Here is a 25,437-nt window from a genome sequence, read left to right on the forward strand (position 1 = left end):
ATTGTTTTTATTTTAAAATTCTTGGAGGGGGCTGGCCAGTTGGCTTACTCGGTTAGAACATAGTGCTGATAACACTAAGGTCAAGGGTTCAGATCCCTGTACCAGCTAGCCAACAAATAAATAAATAATTTTAAATTCTTGGAATGTTAAATAGCAGGCAAAATAGAAAAAGATACCTGACAAAACAAAAAATAAATCTCAAAAAGGTTGCAGAAACCGTGGGAGACCATAAATTTGATACAAATCTTAGGCAAACATGTCACTAAGCAAAAGGATCATAAGGTAAACTAGCATTGTGCTACAGACCTGTTCCACGGCCGCTCAACCCACAGCTTTAAAAATGTAAAAATGCACTACAGTCCTTAAACCGGATAGTTTGGTTTTTATCAACATGTGGAACTGCCATCATCTTTTTTCCTAAACCATTAACATTCTGAATTTACCACTATGTAAAAGTTTTGGGAAATACGCCACTGTAAATGGGGTGAAATGAGTCAGGCCCTCCACAATGGACCGTGGCCTTTCCCTCATCTTGGGAGATTTCCCACCACCCACCCCATACACACTAACCAGAGAGGGTGGCTACATGCCCTGCCTTACTTCTGCCCAGGCACCTTGGCACGTAATCTCAGAGTCATCTGGCTCAGTTGGGAGAGAACCCATGGAACTACCAAACACTGGGGCAGGAGCTACTGAAATGTTCGGTCTTGCATGGCCTAAACAACAGCATGATTGAGTCATGAGTGACATAAATCAGATCCACTGAATGACTGCAAAAGGCAGTCATTTACAGGCAATCTGTTTATAGACTAACAGGCCCCATAGAGGGGTTGGATGTCTCCCTAAAAAGCCATGTTTTTCTACAAATCCCAGATCTCACACCCCACTCAACCCTACTGGGGCTCTCAAGAGTTTCCACTGCACACATGCATATTTCTAACAATTTTCGTTTTCAGGACTTGATCCTCTCTTCTTGAACCCATTCTTGGGTTTCCCCGATTAAGTCCTGTGATTCCAGCTGAGTTACTTGTGTCCTATGGTTTTAAACAATTTCTCCACTTGTTCCTATAGACTTAAATCACAGTTGAGGATGTTTCATTCACTTATTCCACAAACATTCATTAGACACTTAATATTCAGAGATGAAAGGACTTGGTCCCTACCCCTCATGGATCTTTCCAGTACACTGAGAAGAAAGACAGATTTCATGCATTTAGTCACTGTAGTATGGACGTACATATCAGGCAGAGAGAATCTTAAGTCAGGGCAAGTCTCAGGAGGCAGCATTTGAGCTAATGTAAGGTCAAGAGAGGCAGTGGCAACAGCACGTACACTGGCTTGGTAGTGTGTTTGCGGAACTTACAAGAAATTGGAGTATGGTTAGAATTGTGCTGTCCAATGTGATAGCCACTAGCCACATGTTGCTATAGCACCCTCAAAATGTGGGCAGTCTAAAATGAAATGGCTATAAATGTAAAATGCATACAGGATTTCAGAGAGTTGGTATGAAAAAAAGAATGTAAACTAAACTATCTCATTAATAATTCTGAATATCAGTAACATGTTGAAATGATACTATTTTGGATATGACTAGGTTAAATAAAATGCTAAGATTAATTTTATCTGTTTCTTTTCATTGTTTAATGTGGATATTAGAAAAATTTAAATTACCTATGTAGCTCGTTAAATTTCTAATAGAAAGCTCTAGAGTATAAAATTCTAAGTTGAGAGTGCCAAAAAATAAAACAAAGTAAAGAAGCTAGACATACAGAAGGAGCCAGATCTCTAAGGCCTTGAACATCACATAGAGAGAGTCACTAGGAAGCAAGGAGATGCACTGAATGATGAAATTCATCAACGTTGGCAGGAAAACAGTTACCAAATGAAAGAATTAAATTAGAAGGTATTATTACTTGAGTAGAGACTTATCTCAATGAGAATCTGAGAAAATTGCTTGAACCAAGTAGAACAGGAACTTAACGAACTGAGAAAAGCAGAAGTGGGTACTGTTCTTACTGCCACAACATCAGAACTCGAAGCCATCAATAAAAAAGATACTGCAGCACGATCAGAACATTTGGACAATTCCATTAATAAAACAGACGCTGGAATTAAGGAGCTTCAGAAGGGTATGGAGCGCTGGGAAAATATGGGGAGAGAACACCTGGATGCTATAAATCACGATACTGAAGAACTGGAGAGGATGACAAATCGACAAGGCGTGCTACTGAAGAAGAAAGAAGAGTGTATGAAGAAAATTCGAGAGCTGGGATCACATCCCCAGGAAGCATCTGAAAAGTACCAGACACTGAGCCTCAAATGGTTGCTTCGAAAACTCAAACAGTGCAACACAGAATTAATGAAGTACAGCCATGTTAACAAAAAAGCTTTAGATCAGTGTGCGAATTTCTCTCAGCAGAAAGAAAAGTTAATAAAGCGACAAGAAGAGTTGGATAAGGGCTACAATTCAATCATGGAACTGATGAATGTACTTGAACTTTGAAAGTACGAAGCTATTCAGTTAACTTTCAAACATGTGTCTGAAAACTTCAGTGAAGTATTCCAGAAGTTAGTACCTGGTGGCAAAGCTACTTTGGTGATGAAGAAAGGAGATATGGAAAGCAGTCGGTCTCAGGATGAACGAGAAGGGAGTGGTGAAGATAGAGGGGTTCTGGGTCACAAAGCAGTGTCCCATCAGCTGACCAGTTCACTGGAGTTGGAATTAGGGTGTCATTGAGCTCTTTTATCTGCCTGTAATCCTGCCGACTGGGCCAATTGACAAGCTAGGGCTGGGTCTGGAGCTCACAGACCCCTCAAGCCCATTCACAGACTGGGTCACAAACCCTTCACTTGCCAGGCTGGGTCCCCAGACTCGTCACACACCGGGCTGGGTCACCAGACCCCTCACACACCAGACTGGGTCACCAGACCCCTCACATGCAGGTCTATGAACTAGGTAACTGGCAAACAAGTCCTTGGAAGCCATAGGTTGGAGAGCATGGCCCGAACACCTAAGGCAGATGCCAGCCAAGTCACAGCGCAGAGCATGTGCACTAACTCCACCCACACACAACTTATTTATAAAGAATGCACCACACCACCCCCAACCGGACAGACAGGCAAGGGGGCCTGATTAAATTATTCTCTTTTCCCAACAGGTGTCATTTACAGGAAAACAAGGTGAAATGAGAGAAATGCACCAGTTTTCAGGTGGATAGAAACCTTTGGTAGCCCTTGCTCTGACTTTTGCCATTCAGAAAGGTGACCCAGCTCCTTTTTCCTTGTTTGATGAGACTGACCAGGCTCTGGATGCTCAGCACAGAAAGGCTGTGTCAGATATTATTATGGAATTTGCTGTACATGCTCAGTTTATTACAACTATGTTTAGGCCTGAACTACTTGAGTCAGCCGACAAATTCTAAGGTGTAAAGTTTAGAAATAAGGTTAGTCATATTGATGTAATCACAGCAGAGATGGCCAAAGACTTTGTAAAAGACATGCTTAATTGGAAAATGTTGCCCACAGGTTTGGAAGATGTGTATAGTAATATGATCCTCATACCCTGGAACTGTAAATTTAAACCTAAATATTTGGGGCCGAGCCCGTGGCACACTTGGTAGAGTGCTGTGCTGGGAGTGCGGCGACGCTCCCGCCGCGGGTTCGGATCCTATATAGGACTGACCGGTGCACTCACTGGCTGAGTGCCGGTCACAAAAAAACGACAAAAAAATAAATAAATAAATAAATAAACCTAAATATTTGGTCATTATTAATCATTTTCAGACTTAGAGCATACACAGTCCTTTTATATTTCTGTCTTTGTATTTTATAAGATACTCTGTAATATTTCATTTCTACTTGTAGTTTAAGAATTTTATTTCCTACACAACTTTTTGAAAGTGTCTTGCTCTTGTTTTAAATCTTTTGAAACATGCTAAACATTCTTTCCCAATTATTTTATCAATTATACTGCCTCTTTTCTTATAGCTTCAATTAAATAATTGATTTTATGAATTAAAAAAAAAAGAGTCATTAGGATGCTGAGCAGGGTAGGGAAGGAATATCAGATGTGCCTTTTGGAAAATCACCCTGTCATTCTGTAGAGTGGAAGAGAGATGTGGAAAAGGGTTAAAACCAGAGGCAGGAAAGCTCAATAGAAGCAAAAACAAGACAATGAGTGAGCAACTACCCTTCCAACCTGTGGGACCCACTCTTAGGGGTTCTTAACCTTCTGTGTGCTATGGCCTCTTTGGCAGTCTATGGTAAAACGGCCTGACCATTTTTCAGATCATTGTTTTTAAATACAGGAAATAAAATACCCAGGATTACAAAGAAAACCACTTATATTGAAATATAGTTATCATTTTAAACACCTGTGACATGGCAATATACGTGCTTCTTTATTAAAACTTTATTTTATTTTTTTTGAAATGCATACAATGGAATTTTATTCAGTGTTAAACAAGGAAATCTTGACATATGCTACAATAAGGAAAAACTTTGAGAACATTATGTCAAGTGAAATAAGACACTCAAAAAGAAGCTGAATGATTACACTTATATAAGATATCTAAAGTAGTCTAACTAATTCTTGACACTTTAAATAAGATGTAGCAGCTGGTTTGATAATTACTATAATTTTGAAGTATTTATGAACATAAACAATATTTCAAACAGCTATAAGAAGATACAACAATATCTGTGCTTCCATTAGTGGGGAGGTCACAGGTACTGCTGACACTACTGTGGTTTGCTGTATACATTTACACTTGAAGTAAATGCTGAGTGTTCGTGGGAGGCCAGTGAAAAGGAAACGTAATTTTTTTTTTCCCACCCAAGTCATAGACCACCCTGAAATCTATCCAGCAACCCCTTAGGGATCCATGGATCCCAGATCAGGAGTCCCTGTAAGATGTTCCTGGACCTTCCTCAGGAGTAAGTTGGTTAAGGTCCTATAAAATGGGGACACAGAAGGAGTAGGATAACAGTCAGACACTGTTTTATTCTAGGACTTATTCCCATGACCACATCTAAAAGAGCACACCTAAGCCAGAAGACACAATGACCCAGAATATTGGATTTTCTTTGGGTTATGATTAGAATCCATGTCTTCTTCTCAGGTAACAAAGACAATGACCACAGGAACATGCCAGAAGACGCAAAGGGAAAATTGTTTGTTAGGGTTTTTCTTTGGTTCTCAGGCCTCTCACCTGGAAGAATTTAGTTGAAAAGCAACAACAAATGGATAGGATGTTCAGATCCTATCCAGGTTCAGCTTCTGTCACCAGCAGGACAGCCTGAGACATAGATTTGTTCCACCTGGTATGCAGTTTCTTTAGGCAGAAAACACATACAAAAATGCACTTTTAAAATGAGGACCCAAATGTTTTCTTAAAATTCCTTTATACAACAACAGGATTCGTTCTTTACAATTTGCATATGAAATATCATTTATCTTCATCAATACTACAAAATTACAGTAATTATCAGATCTTCTGCTATGTCTTATTTAAAGTGCCAGTGAAAAAGACATATACTACCATATGACAGATTTTAAAATGATAACTGTAGTTTATATAATTGGCTCCCTTTGTAATCCTGGGAATTGATTTATACAAACTAAAACAATCCACTAAGACTAATAATAATAACCAACACTTAACTATCACTAATTATGTGCTAAGCACTAGTCTAAGCACGTTATAAATACTGACTCATTGACCCACTTAATCCTCATAACAATCCTATGGAGGAGGTCCTATATTTATTGCCATTTTATAGATGAGGAAACAGAGGCACAGAGAACTAGTAAGACTCAGAGGTGGGATTTGAAACAGATCATCTGACTCCAGAGCCAGAGTGTGAGCCCCAGAGCATGAGGGAACAGGATTTTTATCTCCAAATTCCCAGCACCGAGAATAGGACTGATTCATAGCAAATGAATCAGCCAGCAACTGCTCATTGAGCAATTGATTACAACAGAACTGTGAGGCATTTTTACCATGCAGCAGTTCTGAAGAAGAAAGATCTTGCTGTCTGCTTCCTCTACTAATCTTTTTTTTTTTTTTTTAACTTGGCAAGGACAGACTTTATTGGAAAGGATACTGCAGGAGGAGGCAGGAACTATTGTAATAGGGGGAACGGGGATATGGCAACAGGGAAAACGCTCTGACCCAAGCATCTCCCTCTACTAATCTTCTTAAAAATGATTAAAGCAACTCTAACTGCATAATTTGGAACTGGTGGTCACCACCAAAGACTCTAACCCACCCTGCCACCTGGTTCTCTCTCATACTCAGGATGGGTGGGGAAAGGAGTGGATAAGAAATAGAGAGGCCTATCCCAGACCAACAGTGAATTCTGGAAACTGGTTTTGTGGAATATACTATAAAGCTTATGTACTTCACAGGGCCTGGTTTTCCAAAACCTTGCAGTTTCAAATATTGACCTTGCGGAGGACTAGAAATTTTCCTCAGGCTATAAAGTCTCTGGTATAAGATAAAGATTTGTGACACAGCAAGGTTGCTGGCTCAAGGACAGACTAGTTACTGATTGTCATGTAAAGATACTGAGAAATTGCTGTAAAAAGGAATGTTTGCTAAGATCAAGCTTTTGTTGATGGCCTTACTGGAATGTCATCTGGCTTGTTTCACTGAAAGTTACCAGCCTATATTGTTAAACTATAACCCCACCTATGTTCTCTTCCTGTAACTTCTTGGTCTGGAAAATAAGTGCAGGAAGAGAACCCCAATTCGGGGTTAATTTCCCAAGGAAGGGATCCCTCTCACTGTAGGGTTCCAGGGAAGTTAACCACTTCGAGGCTTCTCACTGCTCAGAAGAGATGGAGTATTAGTAATCCTTTGCGTCTCTGTCACCCAGGGGAAGTGGGGTGACAAATCCGTGGGGAGTGAAGCAACACAAAGCAACAGGCTTAATACAAGGTATGTGGGTAAGGAAAAGTGGGGGAGGCCTTAAAAGCCACTAAAGAATATCAAGGGGCAACCTTAAAGAGGTCAAGGGTGAGGAGCAGCTCTTCGTGACTTAATAACCACATTCTGCCCACTCAGGAGGAAGCCACTGCCTTTCTCAGCCTAACAGCCCACAAAGCCATTCTCTGCCGGGTTATCACATGCTCGTGCAGAACAACAGCAGCAGTTCAGACAGATGGAACCAACACCCATGTGCCCCACACAGCCCTTGGAGCAGTGCTGGCGGGGAGAGGTGCAGACGTGGGCCACAGCGGGGACATCCCACATTCCAGCTGGGCAGGGACGTGGTCAGAACTCACCTGTAGGTGTATGGACCCACTTCTTCCAGCCGAGGGGTCTCCCCTCTGAGGATCTCCTCTGGATTGGTGACATTGAAGAAATAGAACTGGGTGTACACAGGCAGAGGGGGCTTCTCCCAGGAGTCAAAGACCTCAGTGCCATTTCTTAAAACAATATTCTAGGGAAAAAAAACAAAAAGAGATTTACAACAATGTAAGGCAGTTGGCTTTGAATACAAGAGGCAGAAGGAGGGACACTCCCTTCTCTGACCTTCTCTCTCACTTATTTTAATTATTCACAGGCATTCAACTGCAGTCTCTTGAGAACAGGGCCATATCTTATACCAATAGGGGCCACAGCCCTATTAAGCCATGGTAGGTCTTGAATAAATATTTGTTGCTAGAGACCAGAAGATTCTACTAATTACCAGAAGTTCAGCTCTTCTGAAAAGCACCATATGCTCCCAGTTTGCCCATTTGAGAGGAGAACAAGGAGACAGGCCCAAGAAGGCCAGTTCTGTCCCTCCACTTGAGGTGGAGCCACACCCATTCCTACTACCTTCACCACCAGGGGCTTCACGTGCATTCTCTTATTCAATCCCCAACAAGTGCTGAAGTAGAGATGCCCATCCCTGCTTCAAAGACAAGGAAGCTGAGCCTCACTGGGGTTGTGTCCAAAATCTCCTGGGCTTCTCACCCATGCTGTCTATTATGGGCTGAATTATGTACCCCACCCCCACCCCCACCCCAAATTTATATGTTGAAGTCCTAACCCCCAGTACCTCAGAATGTGGCTGTACTTGGAGACAGGGTCTTTAAAGAGGTAATTAAGGTTAAATGAGGTCATGAGGGTGGGCGCTAATCCAATATGACTGGTGTTCATATACAAGGAGGAAATTGGGATACAGACATGGAGAGAGCAAAGACCATGTGAAGACAAAGGGAGAAGACAGCCGTCTACAAGCCAAGGAGAGAGGCCTCAGAAGAAATGAACCCTGCTAACAACACCCTGATTTCAGACTTCTAGCACCCAGAGCTGTGAGACAATAAATTTCTGTTGTTCAAGCCACCCAGTCTGGCAGCCCTAGCAAACTAATACACCATGGCTCCCCTGTGTGAGGAGTATTCTTCCCCACCCCACTGACTTCAGGCTTGGTCAAGTGACTAGTTTTGGCCAAGAAAACGTGGGTGGAATGGCAGCGCTTCAATTTGGAGCTAAGGCCTTAAGATGTATGGCAAGTTTCCATCAGCCGTCTTGGAGCAGCCACCCTCTGCAGGAGAAGGGCACGCCACAGGTAGCCATGGATCCTTCAGCCCAGGTCTTAAAATGGGGATGTCAGACCAGACCTGAAGCTGACCAAAACCTGGAGTCTAGCCTCATCCAGCTGAGCCTGCCAAGCTCAGACTGCAGCAGGCCTGCACACCCACCCCGCGAGTGCAAAACAGATGCTACTGTCATGAGCCCACCAGACCTGGGGGTTGTTTGTCATTCACCACGGCAGCAGAAGCCTGGTAAGTTCAGTGCCTGAGGTTAACAGGCAGAAACCTAATACCTACTAGTCCTAACAGTCCTCAGTCTGTTAATGGAGAAAAGTTTTGTATTTTTACAGTAAAAACTACTGAAGTCCACAGAAAGATAAAAGCACAGCCTGAAAATAAACAAATTAAAATGTGAACAGTGATTAACTTTGAGTGTTGGGAATTTGGATCACTCCTATGAGATCTTGTTATTTCTAAATTTTTTGTAATGAACAGAAAAAACTAATGCAGAAAACTTTTTAAAGAAAATCAAAAGAGGAAAAAGGGGCCTGACGTTGTGTCAGACTGCAAGCAAAGCAGCCCCTGCCGTCACTTGTTACTCCTCTGGCAGTGAGGCTTTGAGTGACAATAAACAAAGGGACCAGCTTCAGGATGCTGGAAGCTGCACACTAACAATGTACTGTGACACAGCATATAACAGAATGTCAAATTGTATTAGTCCAGGCCTCCAATTTAGTAGAAGCAATGTTGCAATAGAACTTAATGATATAGCTCTATTGCTATATAGAAAATATCCCAAGAATCTCTGCAGAAAAAAAAAAGTGACTATAGAATAGATGAATGTAGAAAACTAGGCAAGTCAAGGCAAAGCCACTCATCCGGAGGACTGGAAGTAAATTCACACCGACCAGTTGGCCATTTCATAGAGCTGGGGATTACTTGTAGTTTGGCACCAGTTCAGAGATTTTTATCCAAACAATACATTGTTGAAATATTCTTGGTCTTTACTATCAGTACCGATTTAATGAGCTGAGACCAGATTGATGAAGATAGAAAATTTAAAGACAGACCATGGAATCCCTTTCCTCCAGCCTCCAGATCCAGCCCAAGACTGTCCTTGGAGAAGTGTCCCCACCCACTCCCCCACACATTGATCACTCCCTGGCCCAGGAACTGTGAAGCTTAATTAGCCATTTTAGGCAGTTATTTAAGAGCTTCGTGCTCTTTATCTTGTCTCCTAAACAGAAGTCTAAACTATCTGAGTGGAGCAAGGACGCACACTAAGAGTGTGAGAAAACACCAGAACTGGAGAGGCTGGGGGGTTGACAAGATGTGACTCAGAGGCCCTGGAAGGTTAAAAGCCGTTCCCTACTTAAAGGGAAGAGCTGGGTCCAGAAGTCAGTGCAGCTTTTCTCCACTCTCCCATCCTACCTCTGCAGACAACATTTTAAAAAAATAAGTAGAACGTACCACATGTTTTAGTTACACAAGCTATATGGTGGAGTCTCTCCACCATAAAGTATACATATAGCACCTGTCAACCTAAAATAAGTGACAGAAAGAATGACTCTCCAAAGCGAAGAATTTATTCGGGACTAGCAGGGGATTGCAATCTGGGATGTGCATGCTATAAAGGATCACAGGCGCCACCAAGGGGGTTGGGGCAAGGGGGAAGATTTTAAACACAAAAAAGGAAAGGCCAGGTAAGCTGTTTTGAAAAAAAAGACCAATGATTGGTTGTAGGGCTTGTGGCAGGAGTTGCCATCAGCTCATTGGTGGAGACTGCCATTGTTAGCCAAGTGTCCCTGGAGGCTGCTAATTTCATCTGCTTCATTTGGATTCCTCTTAACTTAAATTTTTTGAAGATGTTTTCTGTCTTGACCAAGTGAAAGTGTAGCTACTCAATATGCTAACCCCTTAGGTTAACTGTTGGCTTTTCAAAACAGAAGGTGCTCATCTACAAAAAAAAAAGGGTAGGATTTTTTGTTTTGTTTTTGTTTTTTGTTTTTTCTTTAATACTCCCTACGGTGCCTAAGACAGTGCATTTCCCAGAGATATATTTGTTCAATCAACTAAATATAAATATTAGAAAACTTATGCAGTAGCTTCCATTGGCTCTGTAAGATACTGGGAGAGAAGAATTTGGTAGGAGGTGATCAGAGATCATGGTCAAATGCCTTTGGCCAGGCAGAGGACTGCCATGGGGGTAGAGGCAGACAGTCGGGACGCCCAGGCTGTAACACAATCTGCCATCATTATGAGTCTGGCAAGCTGTCAAGGACCGTTTTTTATTATTATTATTATTACTTTTTGTTGTTGTTTGTTTGTTCTTTTTCTTTGTTTTTTCTCTTTATTGTTAGTTTTTTCATTTGCTTTGCTTAGGTAAGGAGTCAAATCTACTAACTATTTATTTCTAGCCTGAAAGTTGGAGGTACGGGTTCAAGTCACACTATTTACACGTTTACTCTCCTTTCTGGAAAGGGTTTTGCCCTCCTTCTTTCTGGAAACTTCCACTTGTCTTTGGACTTTTGTTGGATGCAAACCAGGCAAGATAAACTCTGGAGGTTATTAACCATCTGTCACTCACACTTGCTGATTCTTTTCAGTGTTCGTATTTCTGAAGTGGTTTTCTTCATTTGAACAAATAGATGAGATCTCACATCTAAAATTTCCACACACTACGCTGCTTGTCAGGAAAAATTAGCGAGGAATACAGAGTGCGAAATCAACCATCCTGACAGTAACAGGAAAAGCCAGTGTGGGGGCGGCTGCTCGTGGGACTCTGCAGGAGAGATGAGCAGTCCAGGCGGCATCAGGCTTGCCTTTGTTTTGCAAGAACAGAGCAAAGGCCAAGACAAGCTTGATTGTTTTTGTATCCACTCCTCTTTTCTTTTCAAGATCTATCAATAATATTTTATAGAATCTGAATTTCTTAGATTTTCACTTTTCTAAAGAAAAGAGAATAATTATCTTTTTCTATTTACAGAAGAAATTTATTTCTGTTGTAAAAAATCCAAACAATGCAGAAAAACAACAGAGAATGGAAGACTCCTCATAACCCTGACTTATCTCTAATGGAGATAAGTGCTATTTAGTGGAGATGTGCAGAGATTTTTAGGGCAACTAACAGATTAAAATTTAAAAATTAGATTTCACCATCCTCATGTTTCATGCCTGCATTTGATCTGCTAGTCTTGTCCACACATATGTCTAATTTACATTGTCTGCTTTTTCCATTTAACATAGATCCTAAGTGTTCCTTAGTTCTATTTAGTCTTTATAATGTTAATGGTTGCTTTCTACACTAACCTATGAATTATCACACTTTTCTAAGTCATTCTTTTCCTGTTCAACCTTTTGTTATTTACAATTTTATGCTAATTCCTTGTTATTTCAACCTAAACTGGATTATATATAGGGCTGGAAGCGGGCATCATGACTAAAGATTCTGTTATTATTTTCCTCTTTATTATTTAACATTGCTGGGTTATCTATATTTCAGCAGACTCATGGGGGTAACATGATTCCCTTTTTTCTTCAGACCATGCCCTGGAATCCTCTCAACCCCAACCTGAAGATAGTAATAACCAAGATCACAACCACCATCTAATGAGCACTTCAAGGGTATCCTGTGATCTCATTTCATCATTATAATCCCAGCCAACCCTCCATCCCACTTGAACCAGTATAACCTCCTAGAACACCTCTTTGTGGGATCCCCATACCTGCCAGCCGCAAACACACACATACACACACACACACACACACACGCATACACACACACAAAATAGGCAGTGTGGTAAAATGGTTAAGAGTGTCAGCTAAAAACCAAATCCAATTGAGGTAAAAAGAGCCTATATGAAAGGATTACTACAAGGAAGGAAGGGACTATTGCAATGGGGAGAGAACTCTGAGCATAAGATCTGCAAGAGTCTCAAGGGTTAGGCAAAAGAGTTTTTCTTTCATAGGGAGAAATAAACAAGGCTGGAAGGAACCGGGTGTGGGGAAGTGGGCTGCATGAAGTGGCAGATATGACGGATGATCAGGGAGGCCAGCCTATTCTCAGGAGGGGCTGGTAGGAGGGGTTGTATGCTGACAAGCAGCATAGTGTATGGAGAATTTTATTTTTTGCTGTTGTTTTGTTTTTTCTTTGTTTTTTGGCAGCTGGCCAGTAGAGGGATCTGAACCCTTGACTTTGGTGTTAGCAGCACCACACTCTACTGCATGAGCTAACTGGCCAGCACTGTGTGTGGAGAATTTTAGACTGAGAAAGGACTTGAGATATCATTTATTTGTTCAAGTAAAGAAGATCACTTCAGAAATATGAATGCCGAAAGAATCAGCAAGTTTGAGTAACAAGTGGTTAACCACCGGAGTTTATCTTGCCTGGTTTGCATCCAGTTCTTAGTCCACCAAAAGTCCAAAGACGGGTGGAAGTTTCCAGAAAGAAGGAGGGCAAAACCCTTTCCAGAAGGGAGGGTAAACATGTAAATAATCTGAGTTGAACTTGTTTCTCCAGCTTTCAGGATAGAAATAAACATTTAGTAGATTTGACTCCTTAACTAAACAAAGAAGATAAAAAAAACTGATGATCACAATAAAAACAGTCTTTGACAGCTTGCTAGAGTCACAATGACGGCAGATTGTGTTACAGCCTAGGGGTCTCCCACTGTCTGCTGCCGCCCCCATGACTTTCCTCTGCCTGGTCACTGCTTAGCTGAGTCAAGGACATCCAAACAAATGCTCCTATCCCCCTGTATTCCATTCAAATCTTGCCCTCTGGAGGGCTGGATTCTCCTGCGCCTTTAATGTGTCTCTTTTCCTCCATCCCACATGGCTGGATGTTTGTCAATCCCAAAGTAGACTCCGTGTTTTTTGTTTTTGTTTTTGTTTTTGTTTTGTGTGTGTGTGTGTGTGTGTGTGTGTGTGTGTGTGTGTGTGTGTGCGCGCGCGCGCGTGTGCGCGCGCGCGCGGCTACATGTACACACACTAAGGAGGGAGGAAGAAGGGGAATAAGAGAACAGAGGAAAGTTGTAAATACAGCTGCCAACATTTCTAAAACAGTTGCGTCTTTATTTTCATCTTCTTCTGACTTGCAGCTCAGGAAGGGATAATTACCATTACCACACTGCCAGCTGCAATTTACTATGAGTCTGCTAGAGTCAGGAGCTGTGCTGGAGCTCTATGTACATGATCTCTGAGCTGTACACTGATCCTGCACAATAACATTTCCCATTTTGCAGATAAGGAAATGGTGGTACTGGCTTTCTCAAGCCACAAAGCCAGAAAGTTAAATCAAATCCAACTAAGTCTAGGTCTGCGAATTTGCAAAGCCCATGCTCAGCCACTACAGCAGCTGCCACCCCACTGCACCACTAGGGTAGAGTCATCAGATTTAGCAAATAAAAACACAGGACACCGGTTAAATTTGAATTTTAGATAAGCAACAAATAATTTCTTAGTATAAGGATGTCCCAAATATTGCATGGGCTATGTGAAAAATGCTTTAATTCTTAGGAGATGCATGCTGAAGGATTTATGAGCAAAGTGTTGTGATGTCTGCAACTTACATTCAAATAATTCAAGAAAAAGCATATCAGAGAGAGATGAAGTAAATATGGCAGGATGTAAAGATCTAATAAATCAGAGTGAATCAAAATATTGCACAATACATACTCATACTAAAATATTATTTGTTGTTTATCTGAAATTCAAATTTAACAGGGTATCCTGTATTTTATCTGGCAACTCTACCCCAGAGGGACCGTGAAACTATGGAGAAACCATAAAGTTTGACTCTGAACTTTCAGGTCTTCCTGGAGAGTCACCCCTTAGCTCTAGAGAAAAGAAAACTAGGGCAGCTGTGTGAGGTCATGGTCAGCACCCAGTCAGGAACTGACACGTGAGGAACTGAGAAAGGGAGAATTAAGCTCTAGAGTTTCCAGGTGGCTGCTCAGCCCCGGTTGTGCTCATGTGTCCTCAACCAGAGGTCGCAAGATGGTCCAGAAGACGACTCCGTTTTGACTTAAACTTGTAACTTCTGCCCCAGATACTCAGGCATTCATGTGTGCACTCCCAGGAGCTTGTTCAGCAAAGGAAGGACTGGGAAACTAATAAATAATAACCTTAACCTCAAGTCCCAAGAATGTCTGGCACAGGGAGTCATTCATTCCGCCAGATACAAGGAGCCAGTATCCCCACTCAAAGGAGCACTCTGCCAGTCTAAACATAAAGCCATGGCTCAGAAACAACTGGTCCTCCTTACTGAGGGTTCTGCTGTGGTGGTGACCACACAAACCTCGTGATCAGCTGAGCATTCTTAGTTATACTAAATAAAAAATCAGCATAAGGCCCTAAATCAATTTTACAATGAGAATTTGGACAGTGTTTATTAATTTTAGCCAAGCAGAACATGATGAATTTTTCCAGGCATATAATACTGTGGCCCTACAACAAAAAGAAACATCAGAAAGATTATTGAATTATTTAGTGAATCTGTAGTCTTAACAGCCAAATTAATAATCTGAACTGAAAACTCCTTTTCAGTTAATCCGACAACATGCATATATTGAGAGAGAGCTTTCTCCGTGCCAAAAAGGCATAGGCCCTGTTCTCAAAAAGTCATTTAGCTAAGGACAAAGAACTAACACGTATGTAACAGTGAGTGAAAAATTATATGCAAGACCCAGTAATTCAGCTCAAAAAAAGGCTTATGCCTGAAATTATCTGGATCATTCCAGTTGTACAAATCTGTCCTAAAATACCCCCATCTGTAGATCTCACGGGCTGCTCCAAATCAACGTGACTAAAATGGACTCATGATTCTCTCCCCTAAATAGTCACTAAGTCCTACTGATTCCACAACATCATCTTCCCATTTCTACGCCTATGCCCACTCCATTGCTGTCCTACTGTGGCCCTACTGTACGTAGTCTCCTAACTGGGCTCCCTCTCTCCAGCCTTGTTCCTTTCAAATCCCTTATCCACTTCAGCCTCCAGAGAAGTCTATCAAAAGTGCCTGTTGGAACAGACGCTCTCCCCACTGCTCACAGGATAAAGTCCAAGGTCCTTGACCTGCTGTGATCTGACCCAACACTGACACCTGTCACCATCTCTCATGTCCTGGTAGGCACTTTACGTACCAGCAACACTCAAATGTCTGCTGTTTCCCAACACCCATCACGCCCGTACTCAGACAAGTAACCTGGCCTGAGTCATGCACTGCTCTTTGCCCAGAAGTCCCCGCAGGGTCCACATCACCTGGTTCACTTCTACTTTGGCTTAAAGGGCTCAGTTTAGAGGTGCCATCTTCCAGGAAGCCCTTCGGCCAGTGTATCTCCTCTCTGCTTCCATGAAATCATGGACAGATCCCTTCTGTTGTACTTTGCAAGTTTTATTAGGACAATGTGTTTCTTTATTAGTCTCTGATTTCAGATTGGGTAGTCTTGAAGACTAAGGATTATATCTTTTTCATCTACCCTTGCACATAACATGGTTTCTGGCACAGTAGGGACACAATAACTGTCTAATGAATGAACAGATGACACTGTGGCATATAGCACAGTGCTGTTCCAGACATTCACCTTCTGCTCTTTACCTAGTTCTACTTGGTAAGGTCTCCAGTGCAGCAAAGTGCTGCACATTCTTAATAATAAGTAAGAAAGGTGATCTGAATAAATAAAAAGTCTGAATTTCAGTACGGTGGTTTCAAGAAAAAAGAGTAACTTTCCTCGCTGCAAATATTAGTTTTCAAGGAGACAACTTGGCCCCCATTCATAAATGGTTAAGACTAATTTAGAATTAGCAGAGTTCATTTTTATGCATAATTAATATGCCAAAGGCACACAGATATAAGTTCTCCTAAGTCTGTTAGAACTGTTTTTAGCAATTTTATTTTCAATATGAATTTTCTAATAAAATTCTTTTTTTATAACAAGTATAACATAGGATTTTCACAACCTGAAAATTAATGAAATCTTTTCATTCTTTCCACAAATATTTATTTAGTACTCGCTGTGCACCAGCCACTGTTCTGGGTACTGGGCATAAAACAGTAGACTAGAAGTCCTGCCTTCATGAACTTACATTTTATTGGTGAAATCTGAAAACTACTTGAGTGAGGTAACAAGGAACAAAAGAGACTTATGAACAAGAAAATATCATTCTTGCCTAAGGCAAAAATATTTAGATAGCATGGTAAATTATTGGTCTTCAAAAATTTCTATATTCATATTAGATTTAAAAGAGACATTTAAAACAGCAAATAGTATTACTATAAATGTACAGAAAAAAGTCATTGTTGTTTTGAATGTTTGTTCACAAATGAGGCTATTTATTGTTGTCACCTTTTTTTTCTAATTTATCAATATACAGTGTAGCTGATTTTTGTGTGATTGTTGTCACCTTAAAATGTTACTACATCCTCTCCCTACTCTATCTTGCTTATCATACAAAATGTGAACAATGAAGAAAGTAAAAAGAATAAAATTTAATTCCCCTGTAATCCACATTACCACTATTAACATGTGAGTTTATTTCCCTCTGTTCTTTTATCTATGCACATGTATGTGTATTGTAAACAAAACTGAAATCATAATTAATATATGTATCGTTTTATATAAAGTTTTTTCACTCACATTTTATGAATGATTATCTTTGTTGTTAGTTTTTGCAAATATTATTTTAACGTCTATATACTAATTCATTGTACAATGATAGATCAGTTGATTTAATCATTCTTTTACTATTGGACATTTGTGTTGTTTCTATACAGCAGTGGATGTCTCAAATATCTTTGTTCAAGTCATTGATTAATTTCTTAGAATGGGTTCCTAGAAATGGAATTATTGGGTCAAAGGACAAAAAGCTTTCACAAATCCATGAGCCTTTGAATATTGCCAAGTTGCTTCCAGAAAGCAGTGTGTAAGCAACCACTTCAGCATATCCACACCAATGCTGGTTTTTAAGATTTTTAGAAATCTTTGCTTATTTAATAGAGGCAAAACAGCATCTTGTCGTTTGAACTTGCATTTTTTGGAGAAGTATAAGATTACCATGTAGGAAATGAGACTGTTTTAAAACAAAAGTAAAGAAATCTTCAACCAGCATAAATCTTAAAGCTGAGTAGACAGAAAGCTGACCAGAGGCAGCGCTGATAAGTCTCTCTGAGCGGTACACAGTGTGCATGGAGTCACTGACCATCCTGAGCCTGATGTATGGGCGATGGATCAAATGCAGGCTGGGTCAGCTTCAACCACTGAGTGCTGGCATGGCTTAATACAGCCGCAAAACACGTTACCTCCAAATCAGCCTCATGGCAATCTTTCAGGAAGACAACTCCATGGGAGTCGCTGAACGAGCTGTCCCGGTGTAAGCCACTTCCAAATGATAAAAATAAGCACTCAGGGAATTGCATTAGATATGATGGGAATCAGCAATACTTTTAAGGAAACGTTTAGGACTCAAGGGCACTGATGGTTGTTCTTGAAGGTCAACAGAGTGCTACTTAATAATTAAACACAACTTAAGCATCCATGTTGTCATCTACCAGTTTAAATTCACCCAGATAATGCAGACCAACTGTGAGATCCTGGCCGAATAGTATGCAAATGATTCCCACGGGACTCCAGATTAATAAAACTCACCAAATATCGAAACACCAGTTGGTTTCAGCTGTGTTTTTTAAAATTGCTCCCTAAAATTAAGCAAACCCAACCCAGACTCTTATAGCAATTTATGTAATTTCCACTACTTACATTTATTCTCTGTTGAGCTAAAAGAAATCAGCTGCCATTAACATTCTACCTTTATTCCCTGAACTTACTTGAACTTAGGAACAAATGTACTGGCATTCTGGGGGGTTTTTTATGTCACTGTTGTTTAACTCATTTTGCTTTAATTGCACCTGGCATAATTTAAGCTGAGATCTGACAGTTCAGATTCAAATGTTGGTTCATGCGTGAGCTGCTACTCTGTCTATAAATTATGTACAGAACATTATGGTAGAATAGTGATCCCAAAAGTCCACCTGCTACAAAACACCCACTAGAGTATTTTTTAAAGCTTCCAGGTGATTACAATGTGCAGCCCAGGTTGAGAACTGCCAGCCTAAAGAGAAAGAAAGCAGCTACCAGATGGAAACTTCAACATAAGAAACAGGTGAAAACTGGGGGAATACATGGGGGGTGGGAGGTATCTGAGGGAATCGGTTAGAAAGAGGATTTTAAGACGTGATTAAATAAGAAATGTGTCCATGGAAACAATGCCCAGGTTCTGTGTGTAACTTGTGCTGCCAGTGTCAATATTCAACAATGTTTGGTTGTGATTATATTTTTCAAAAGTGGGAATAAGTGATGTTTTCATCACCTACCCACTTAAATCTATGTCTCGCCTTCTTTCCATTGCAAATGATAATCAGAGTACAGTGTTTAAAAAAAAATCCTCAAAATAGAACTTGCAGGGGTGGAGTGGGATTGGGGAGAGGTTAGTCAAAGGACACAAAATTTCAGGTAGACGGGAGGAATAAGTTGAAGAGATCTAGTGTACACCATGGTATCGATAGTTCATACCAATAAGTTGTGTACTTGAAAATTGCTAATAGAGTAGATTTCACGTGTTCTCACCACAAAAAAATAATAAGTATATGAGGTAACGCACATGTTAAATAGCTTGATTTAGCCATTCCACAATGTATACATATATCTAAATATGTTGTATACCATAAATATGATTTTTATTTGTTGATTAAAATAATAAATTTTTAAAAAGGGACTCATAATGAGCAGTACATTACTGTAATGACAGCATTCTGCCTCACTCTCTCTGGCAAGGGTGTAAAACTGAGATGCTGAAGGGCCCAGAGGGGTAACGTACATGAGTGAAGCGGGCCGTGGGTGTGCACATTTGTTTGCGTGTCAAACCCTAGCAGTAGTACTCACTTCTACATAGAAACATGCCCTTTCCCATCCTTGTTAAACACATGACTCTCTCCAGCTATCTTTCATTTTTTTTTTTCTTTTGGTAAACAGGGTTCATACAGAGAGATATATCTCTATTGTAAGAAAGACAATGATGGACAAAGTGCACCTTCACTGGCCTTGGGAGCCAATAGGAGTATGAAGGATGGTGGGTGCTATGAACTGAATGTTTCTGTCCCCCACTGATTCATGTGTTGAAATCCTTACCCCCAAGGTGATGCTATTAGGAGGTGGAACCCTTGGGAGTTGATTAGGTCATGAGGGCAGAGCCCTCTTGAATGGGGTTAATGTCCTTATAAAAGAGACCCAAGAGAGCAGATTCGCCTCTGCTTGCCATGTGCAGTTAGATGGAGATGACTGCCATCTATGAGGAAGTGGGCCCTCACCAGACACATAATCTGCTAGACTTGATCTCAGACTTCCCAGCCTCCAGAACCGTGAGAAACACATTTCTGTTGTTTATAAGCCACCCAGTCCATGGTATTTTGTGATAACAGCCTAAACAGACTAAGACAGTGGGCACAGGGAAGGCAAGTCCCATGTAAAGATCAGCCTTTACTTGGCCTGCTGCCATGCAGAACATGGTGGGACCAGCACTGCAGGGAATACACATGTTTCAAGAAATCTGGATCACTGCGTGAAGTTTCCAGGATTTAAAGGTACAAACCATTCATGAGGCAAACGTGACCACTGGCCTATGCTGTATGACAAAATATGAAGCTAAACAACAACATGCAAATAAAATCATTCTCAAAGACTCAATTTTCATCTATCCATCCTTCCATTCATCCTAGCAATATTTATTGACCATCTATTTTGTATTTATTAGACATTGCATTTGGCAATATGAGAAGACAATACAAAACTGAATATGGCAGGCCCCCACCTTCAAAGAGAGCTTTCAAGCTAGCTAAAATACTAAAGTATTATGTCATATGGATTGAAAATCCCTGCAGGGCTGCAGCTAGAAGAATATTTTCCAGTAACTCATTACAGAGATACAAAAATTCTCATCTAGTGTGATCAGCACATGGGGAAAGACAGGAGATTCAGGGACCCTGAATCACTGATGGCCCAAACTATTATTTTTAATACTGGACTCATAAGGAAACTAAAAGGATATAGTAAATGAGTAACACACTAAACAAAATCATGGTGTTTTGAAAACATTAATAATATAGTTTCCAAACTGGCCTTATAGAAATATAAAACAAGAATATTATGTATTTTTAAAAATATTCTAAAAATCAACATAATTAAATGAAAATTAGATCAGCAGTTCTCAATTCTCTCATGAGAGAATGAGAGTGAGAAAGGCACATGATGTCTTAGTATTATTATGTAAACAATTTTGTCCCTGTGGGTCCCAAGGGTCACAACAATACTAAAACATCACTTGCCTTCCTCACTCTCATTCTCTCTAGGAGTGCAGAGTGGGGTTTGCCAGAGACTACATAACATGGAACGATGTCATTGCTGTCACAGTTATTGGAATATGTGCTTGGATATACTTGTGTTTTAAAGATTTCTCAAAAAAATTTATCAGTTTTAATTCTAATATTGTAAATATCGATAAATATAACCCACAGAAACATAAGTTCTTTAGGGTCCTCAATAATATTTAAGAGTGTGAAGGGGCCAGAGGTCAAAAAGTTTGAATTGGTTTATAGAGTCTGTAAGGACAAGGACTATGTCTTGTTTCTTGTTATATCTTTAGTTCATAGCACATTGCCCCACAAATGGTACACACTTGGTAAATATTTGCTAAGTAAAAGAATGGCTGCAAAGTATATAGCCAAAAGTGCTTTTAGATATAGAAAGCAGACACCTAAAGCAGCCTTTATTTTCCTTTGGTTGCTTTTATCTATTTACTAGCTTTGATTAAAAGTGATCCCCTCCTTCGTATATTGTGTATATATAGTACATATCTTGATGAAATAGAACATAAATGTCTAGTCACTTGGCCAACATCCTTTGTTTCCATTAATGAGCTTATAATTCCTCCTGCTGATTCTTCCCTGGGCATCAAGCGAATGTCTGGCAGAACAGATGGCCTCTTCGCTGTGGTCTGACAGAACGAAATCTTGCACTTTATTAAACAACAAAGCAAAATGGTTTCCTCAGGCAGGAAACTTCCCTTTCCCCCTCAAAAAAAATCTTTCCTTTTATGTAAATAATCATAATTAGTGGCAGTAACATCCTCAACTAGAATTACCATCTTGAGGAATGAAGACATGTGCTAAAATAATCACTGTACAAACCAGTAATGGATTTCAGGTTTAGCTCTTTAACCTGGGTCCAGTTCCTAAACAGTCTGATTCAGCAAGTCTGGGGTGGAGTCTGATGTTTTCTAAATCTCCGTGTTATTGACGCATTTCCCTGGAGTCTAGGGACTACAGTGAAAACTGCTGGTCTATTACACTGTCTTAATCATTAATAATGAATGCATTCTTGGTCAACACTGAAAGCAATGAAAGAAACATAATATGATTTTGATTTCAAAAGATCATGTTTCTAAAAGCCTGGAAGGAATTGCATAATCTTGCGTAGGAGTTAAGGGATCTTGCAAGGAAATGAATGCCGTGCTATGATTTCTGCTTGTAGTGAGCCAATCACATTAATCTGTTACAAACCTGGAAAGGAGAGACCAAGAGATGAAGCCCGCTCAGGGAAGGCTCGGCTGAGAGGCGGGGCTGGGGAAGCCCTAGGTGCTGGATGAGGAAACACAGGAAGCTGTTCCATGGAGAAAGCAGAGGAAAGAGTGGGGGACACAGAGTGTGCCTGGTCCCTGCTGACATTCCAGCTGCTGCTGTACTTTCAGGAAGCTTCACTGTGCTGTGGTTTTCACACTTAAATTCCTCTTTTTGGGGGTTGGGGGGCACAGCTGGCCAGTACAGGGGTAGAACCTTGGACCTTGATGTAATTGCCCTTAAATTTCTATGAGTTTCCTCCTCCTTCCAAGTTTTACAAAAAGAAAAACACAAGATCCTATCTTGCTTGAGCTAGCTTGAGTGGCCTCAGCTCCTTAGAGAGCATTGCTCCTCTTTAATGCCAAGAAGGGGGGTACAGTGTAGTATGTGAGTACAGTGTGGCATGGGGACTGGGGAGTAGCCATAGAATTTATTGTCCAAAACAGAAATCTTTTGGAGGAAGAGGGTGCTAGTATTTACACCAGAACAAAAGGTACATATAAACCAGGCAGGACTATGCTAGGCAAATGGAACGTACGGTCCTCCTTGGTCAGGAGAAGTGGATGCAGTATCAGGATACCAGCCTGCATGCCTAACTCTACCCCTGCCTCTCCATTTGGCTTTATCTAAAGTCACTTACTTTCCCTGAGCCTCAGTTTCCTTGACTGTAGAATAACAGATTAAGTGATCTGTAAGTATTTTTCCGATTAAGAAAAATCTTAAAGATTCTCCATCTTTAACTTTGAATAGAGGCAACTTGGAGATGAGGTAAGCATGCAGGGAGCCTTTTAAGATTATACATAGCTGACTGTCTTTATAACAGCAAAGACAATGTTCTACTGATTTGACTTTTTTTTTTTTTTTTGGTGGCTGGCGGGTACAGGGATCTTGACTTGGTGTCATCAACACTGAACTCTAACCAACTAAGCTAACCAGCCAGACTTGATTTGACTTTTAAAAAGAAGACTCCACACATTCACCAATCAAAGCCATTTGGTTATCAGTGATTATACTTCATTTTATTTCTTGAGGCATCCAAAGTTGCTATGGCTCCCAAAAGGGGCTAGCTAGCACTCACTTGCCCAGAACCTTGGGTCCACGTGAAGGGGGCAAAGGGGAAGTGTATCTGTCCTGTTCCTCTCATCCCTGAGACCTAATGCTATAGTCCTGCCTTGGCCTGAGAAGAAGTCAGAAGCATGAACAATCTCCTTCCCTCTCTATGGTTCCCTTGCCAGCCCATCCCCTGTCAGCCAGCCCTGACTGGCCGGTTTTGCATCCCCATTTCTGGAAGATGTTCCAACTGTCAGCACGTCTGCAGGGATCAGGAGGGCGATTTAATATTCTCAGCTGCATAGCTGCTCTTAAACAAAAGCCACTGTCCCTGTGTCATAGAATCTCAGAAGTTTGGAGCTAGAAGGAACCTTAGCTACTATATATGCTTCAATTCACAGATGAGAAAATATAGCTAAAAACAGTAACAAATGTTAACGTCCAGGCGCTGTGCAAGGCACTGTGCTGGGTGCTTTTACAGCAATGTCTTTATTTCATTCTTGCGACAACCCTATGACGTAGGTACTGTATTCTTATCATCTCCATTTTCTAAATTAGGAACCCGAGACTCTGAGGGGTTAAACAACTTGCTACTCAGCTTGTAGAGTTTAATCTGAATATTTGTTAGTGACAGAAAAGGAATTTTAACTCAGTTCTGCTGAATCTCAGGACACCCTTCTTTCCATTAAAATTACCAAAGTGAGTCAACAGGCATTTATTATGTACCTACAATGTGACAGGCACTGTGCTAGGTCTCAGGGCGATTATGTGGGCTACTAAATGAAATGTAACATAAAATCCTGCCCTTCCAGGCTCTAGGAAGGAAAACAGACGGCTGGGTCTCTGCAAAGCTCTGTCTTTAGGAAGGCCAAAACGCTTGATGGAGAAGGCCCTGTTAATGCTCATAATATCCCCCAGGAAGGAGTGTGGACAGAAGGGAAGGGAAGTACTACTCTGCCTCTTTTGCAAAAGAGAAAATTGAAGCAGAAACAATCACAGGGCCTGCCTGATCCAGGCAGTCACCAGTCACACCAAACACAGAATCAAAGTGTCTTGATTCTTTCCACCATATTCATTGGCCAAAATAAAAGTCTCCCTTCAATTACTTATGGTCACTGAAGGGCTCAAGGACAATTATCACTTGTTAGGAGTTATTTTACTATGCTTCCCACAATTAGCCAAACCTACAAATTTTATTCCTTTTCTCTCTCCTCTTTTTGATGTAGATGAGCTGGGGCATGGACAATCTTCAAATAAAAAAACTAAAAACTGGCAGTATCAGAGTTGAATATATTACAGCGATATTAAACTCAAATTATGAACTGTTCCATAGTAACAGTCCTCCTTGGTCAGTAGGATGATGTGTGCCATGTATTGATCACCCATTCCATGCCTGATCCTATGCTAAGTGCTTGACACTTAGTCCCACAATAGTGCACATACAGATGCAGACCCAGGTTTTGTGGGTCCTGAAGCTTACGTGATTTGAGGGGCCCTTTGTACGAAAAAGAAAATTCTGCGTACAAAGTTAGGTCCAGGGATTTGGAAGGACCTGTACAAGTAAGGAACCCAAAGCTTAAGTTTTGTGAGCTTCACGGTAAATGCACCCCTGTGCCCAAGATAACTCACACCCCACATCCCCACTTTTACAAGTAAGGAAACTGAGGCTGAGAGGTTAAGTATCTTACCCAAAGTCAAAAAGCTTGTAAATGGCAAGGCTAGGATTTGAACATAGAGTGTCTGACTCCAAATTTCATGTACTTTTTCTTTGTGTGGCTCCTAATAAAAATAAAATTGCTATCATTTATTAAGCACTAACTATATCCAAGGAAAATCATACCATTTTATCAAATAATACTTATAACCTTTCTGTATATGTTAGTTGTTGTTATCCCCTTTTACAGACGGGGAAACCAAGAACTGAGAAGATTAAACAGCCCATGGTCCCCCAACTGGTACATGGTAGAGCCAGGATTCATGTCCAGGAGGGTTTACCTGCAAAGTCCTTACTCTTTCCCACTATCCCCTGCTACCTACCACTCTCCAGGTTATCCAGGGAAGAGGAGATTGGTAATGTGTGACCTCCATTGACTTCCAGTATTCCCAAATTCGTCCACTGAAACTAGCCCTGTCCTTTCATTTCATACAGCATATTATGCAGGGCTGGGTATGAGCACTTCTGAAAATCCACTTC

General features: G+C 40.8%; 1 protein-coding gene across 1 annotated transcript in view; it reads right to left on the reverse strand.

The window, feature by feature from the left end:
* Window positions 1-25,437, reverse strand: part of SCARB2 (scavenger receptor class B member 2) — a 62,388-nt gene that overhangs the window by 34,881 nt on the left and 2,070 nt on the right. Inside the window, exon 2 of the mRNA XM_063108266.1 lies at window positions 7,289-7,446. Within this exon, the coding sequence (XP_062964336.1) occupies window positions 7,289-7,446 (158 nt within the window). The remainder of the gene's footprint in view (window positions 1-7,288; window positions 7,447-25,437) is intronic.

The sequence above is a fragment of the Cynocephalus volans genome, chromosome 9 (assembly GCF_027409185.1).
Source record: "Cynocephalus volans isolate mCynVol1 chromosome 9, mCynVol1.pri, whole genome shotgun sequence".
NCBI lineage: Eukaryota > Metazoa > Chordata > Mammalia > Dermoptera > Cynocephalidae > Cynocephalus > Cynocephalus volans.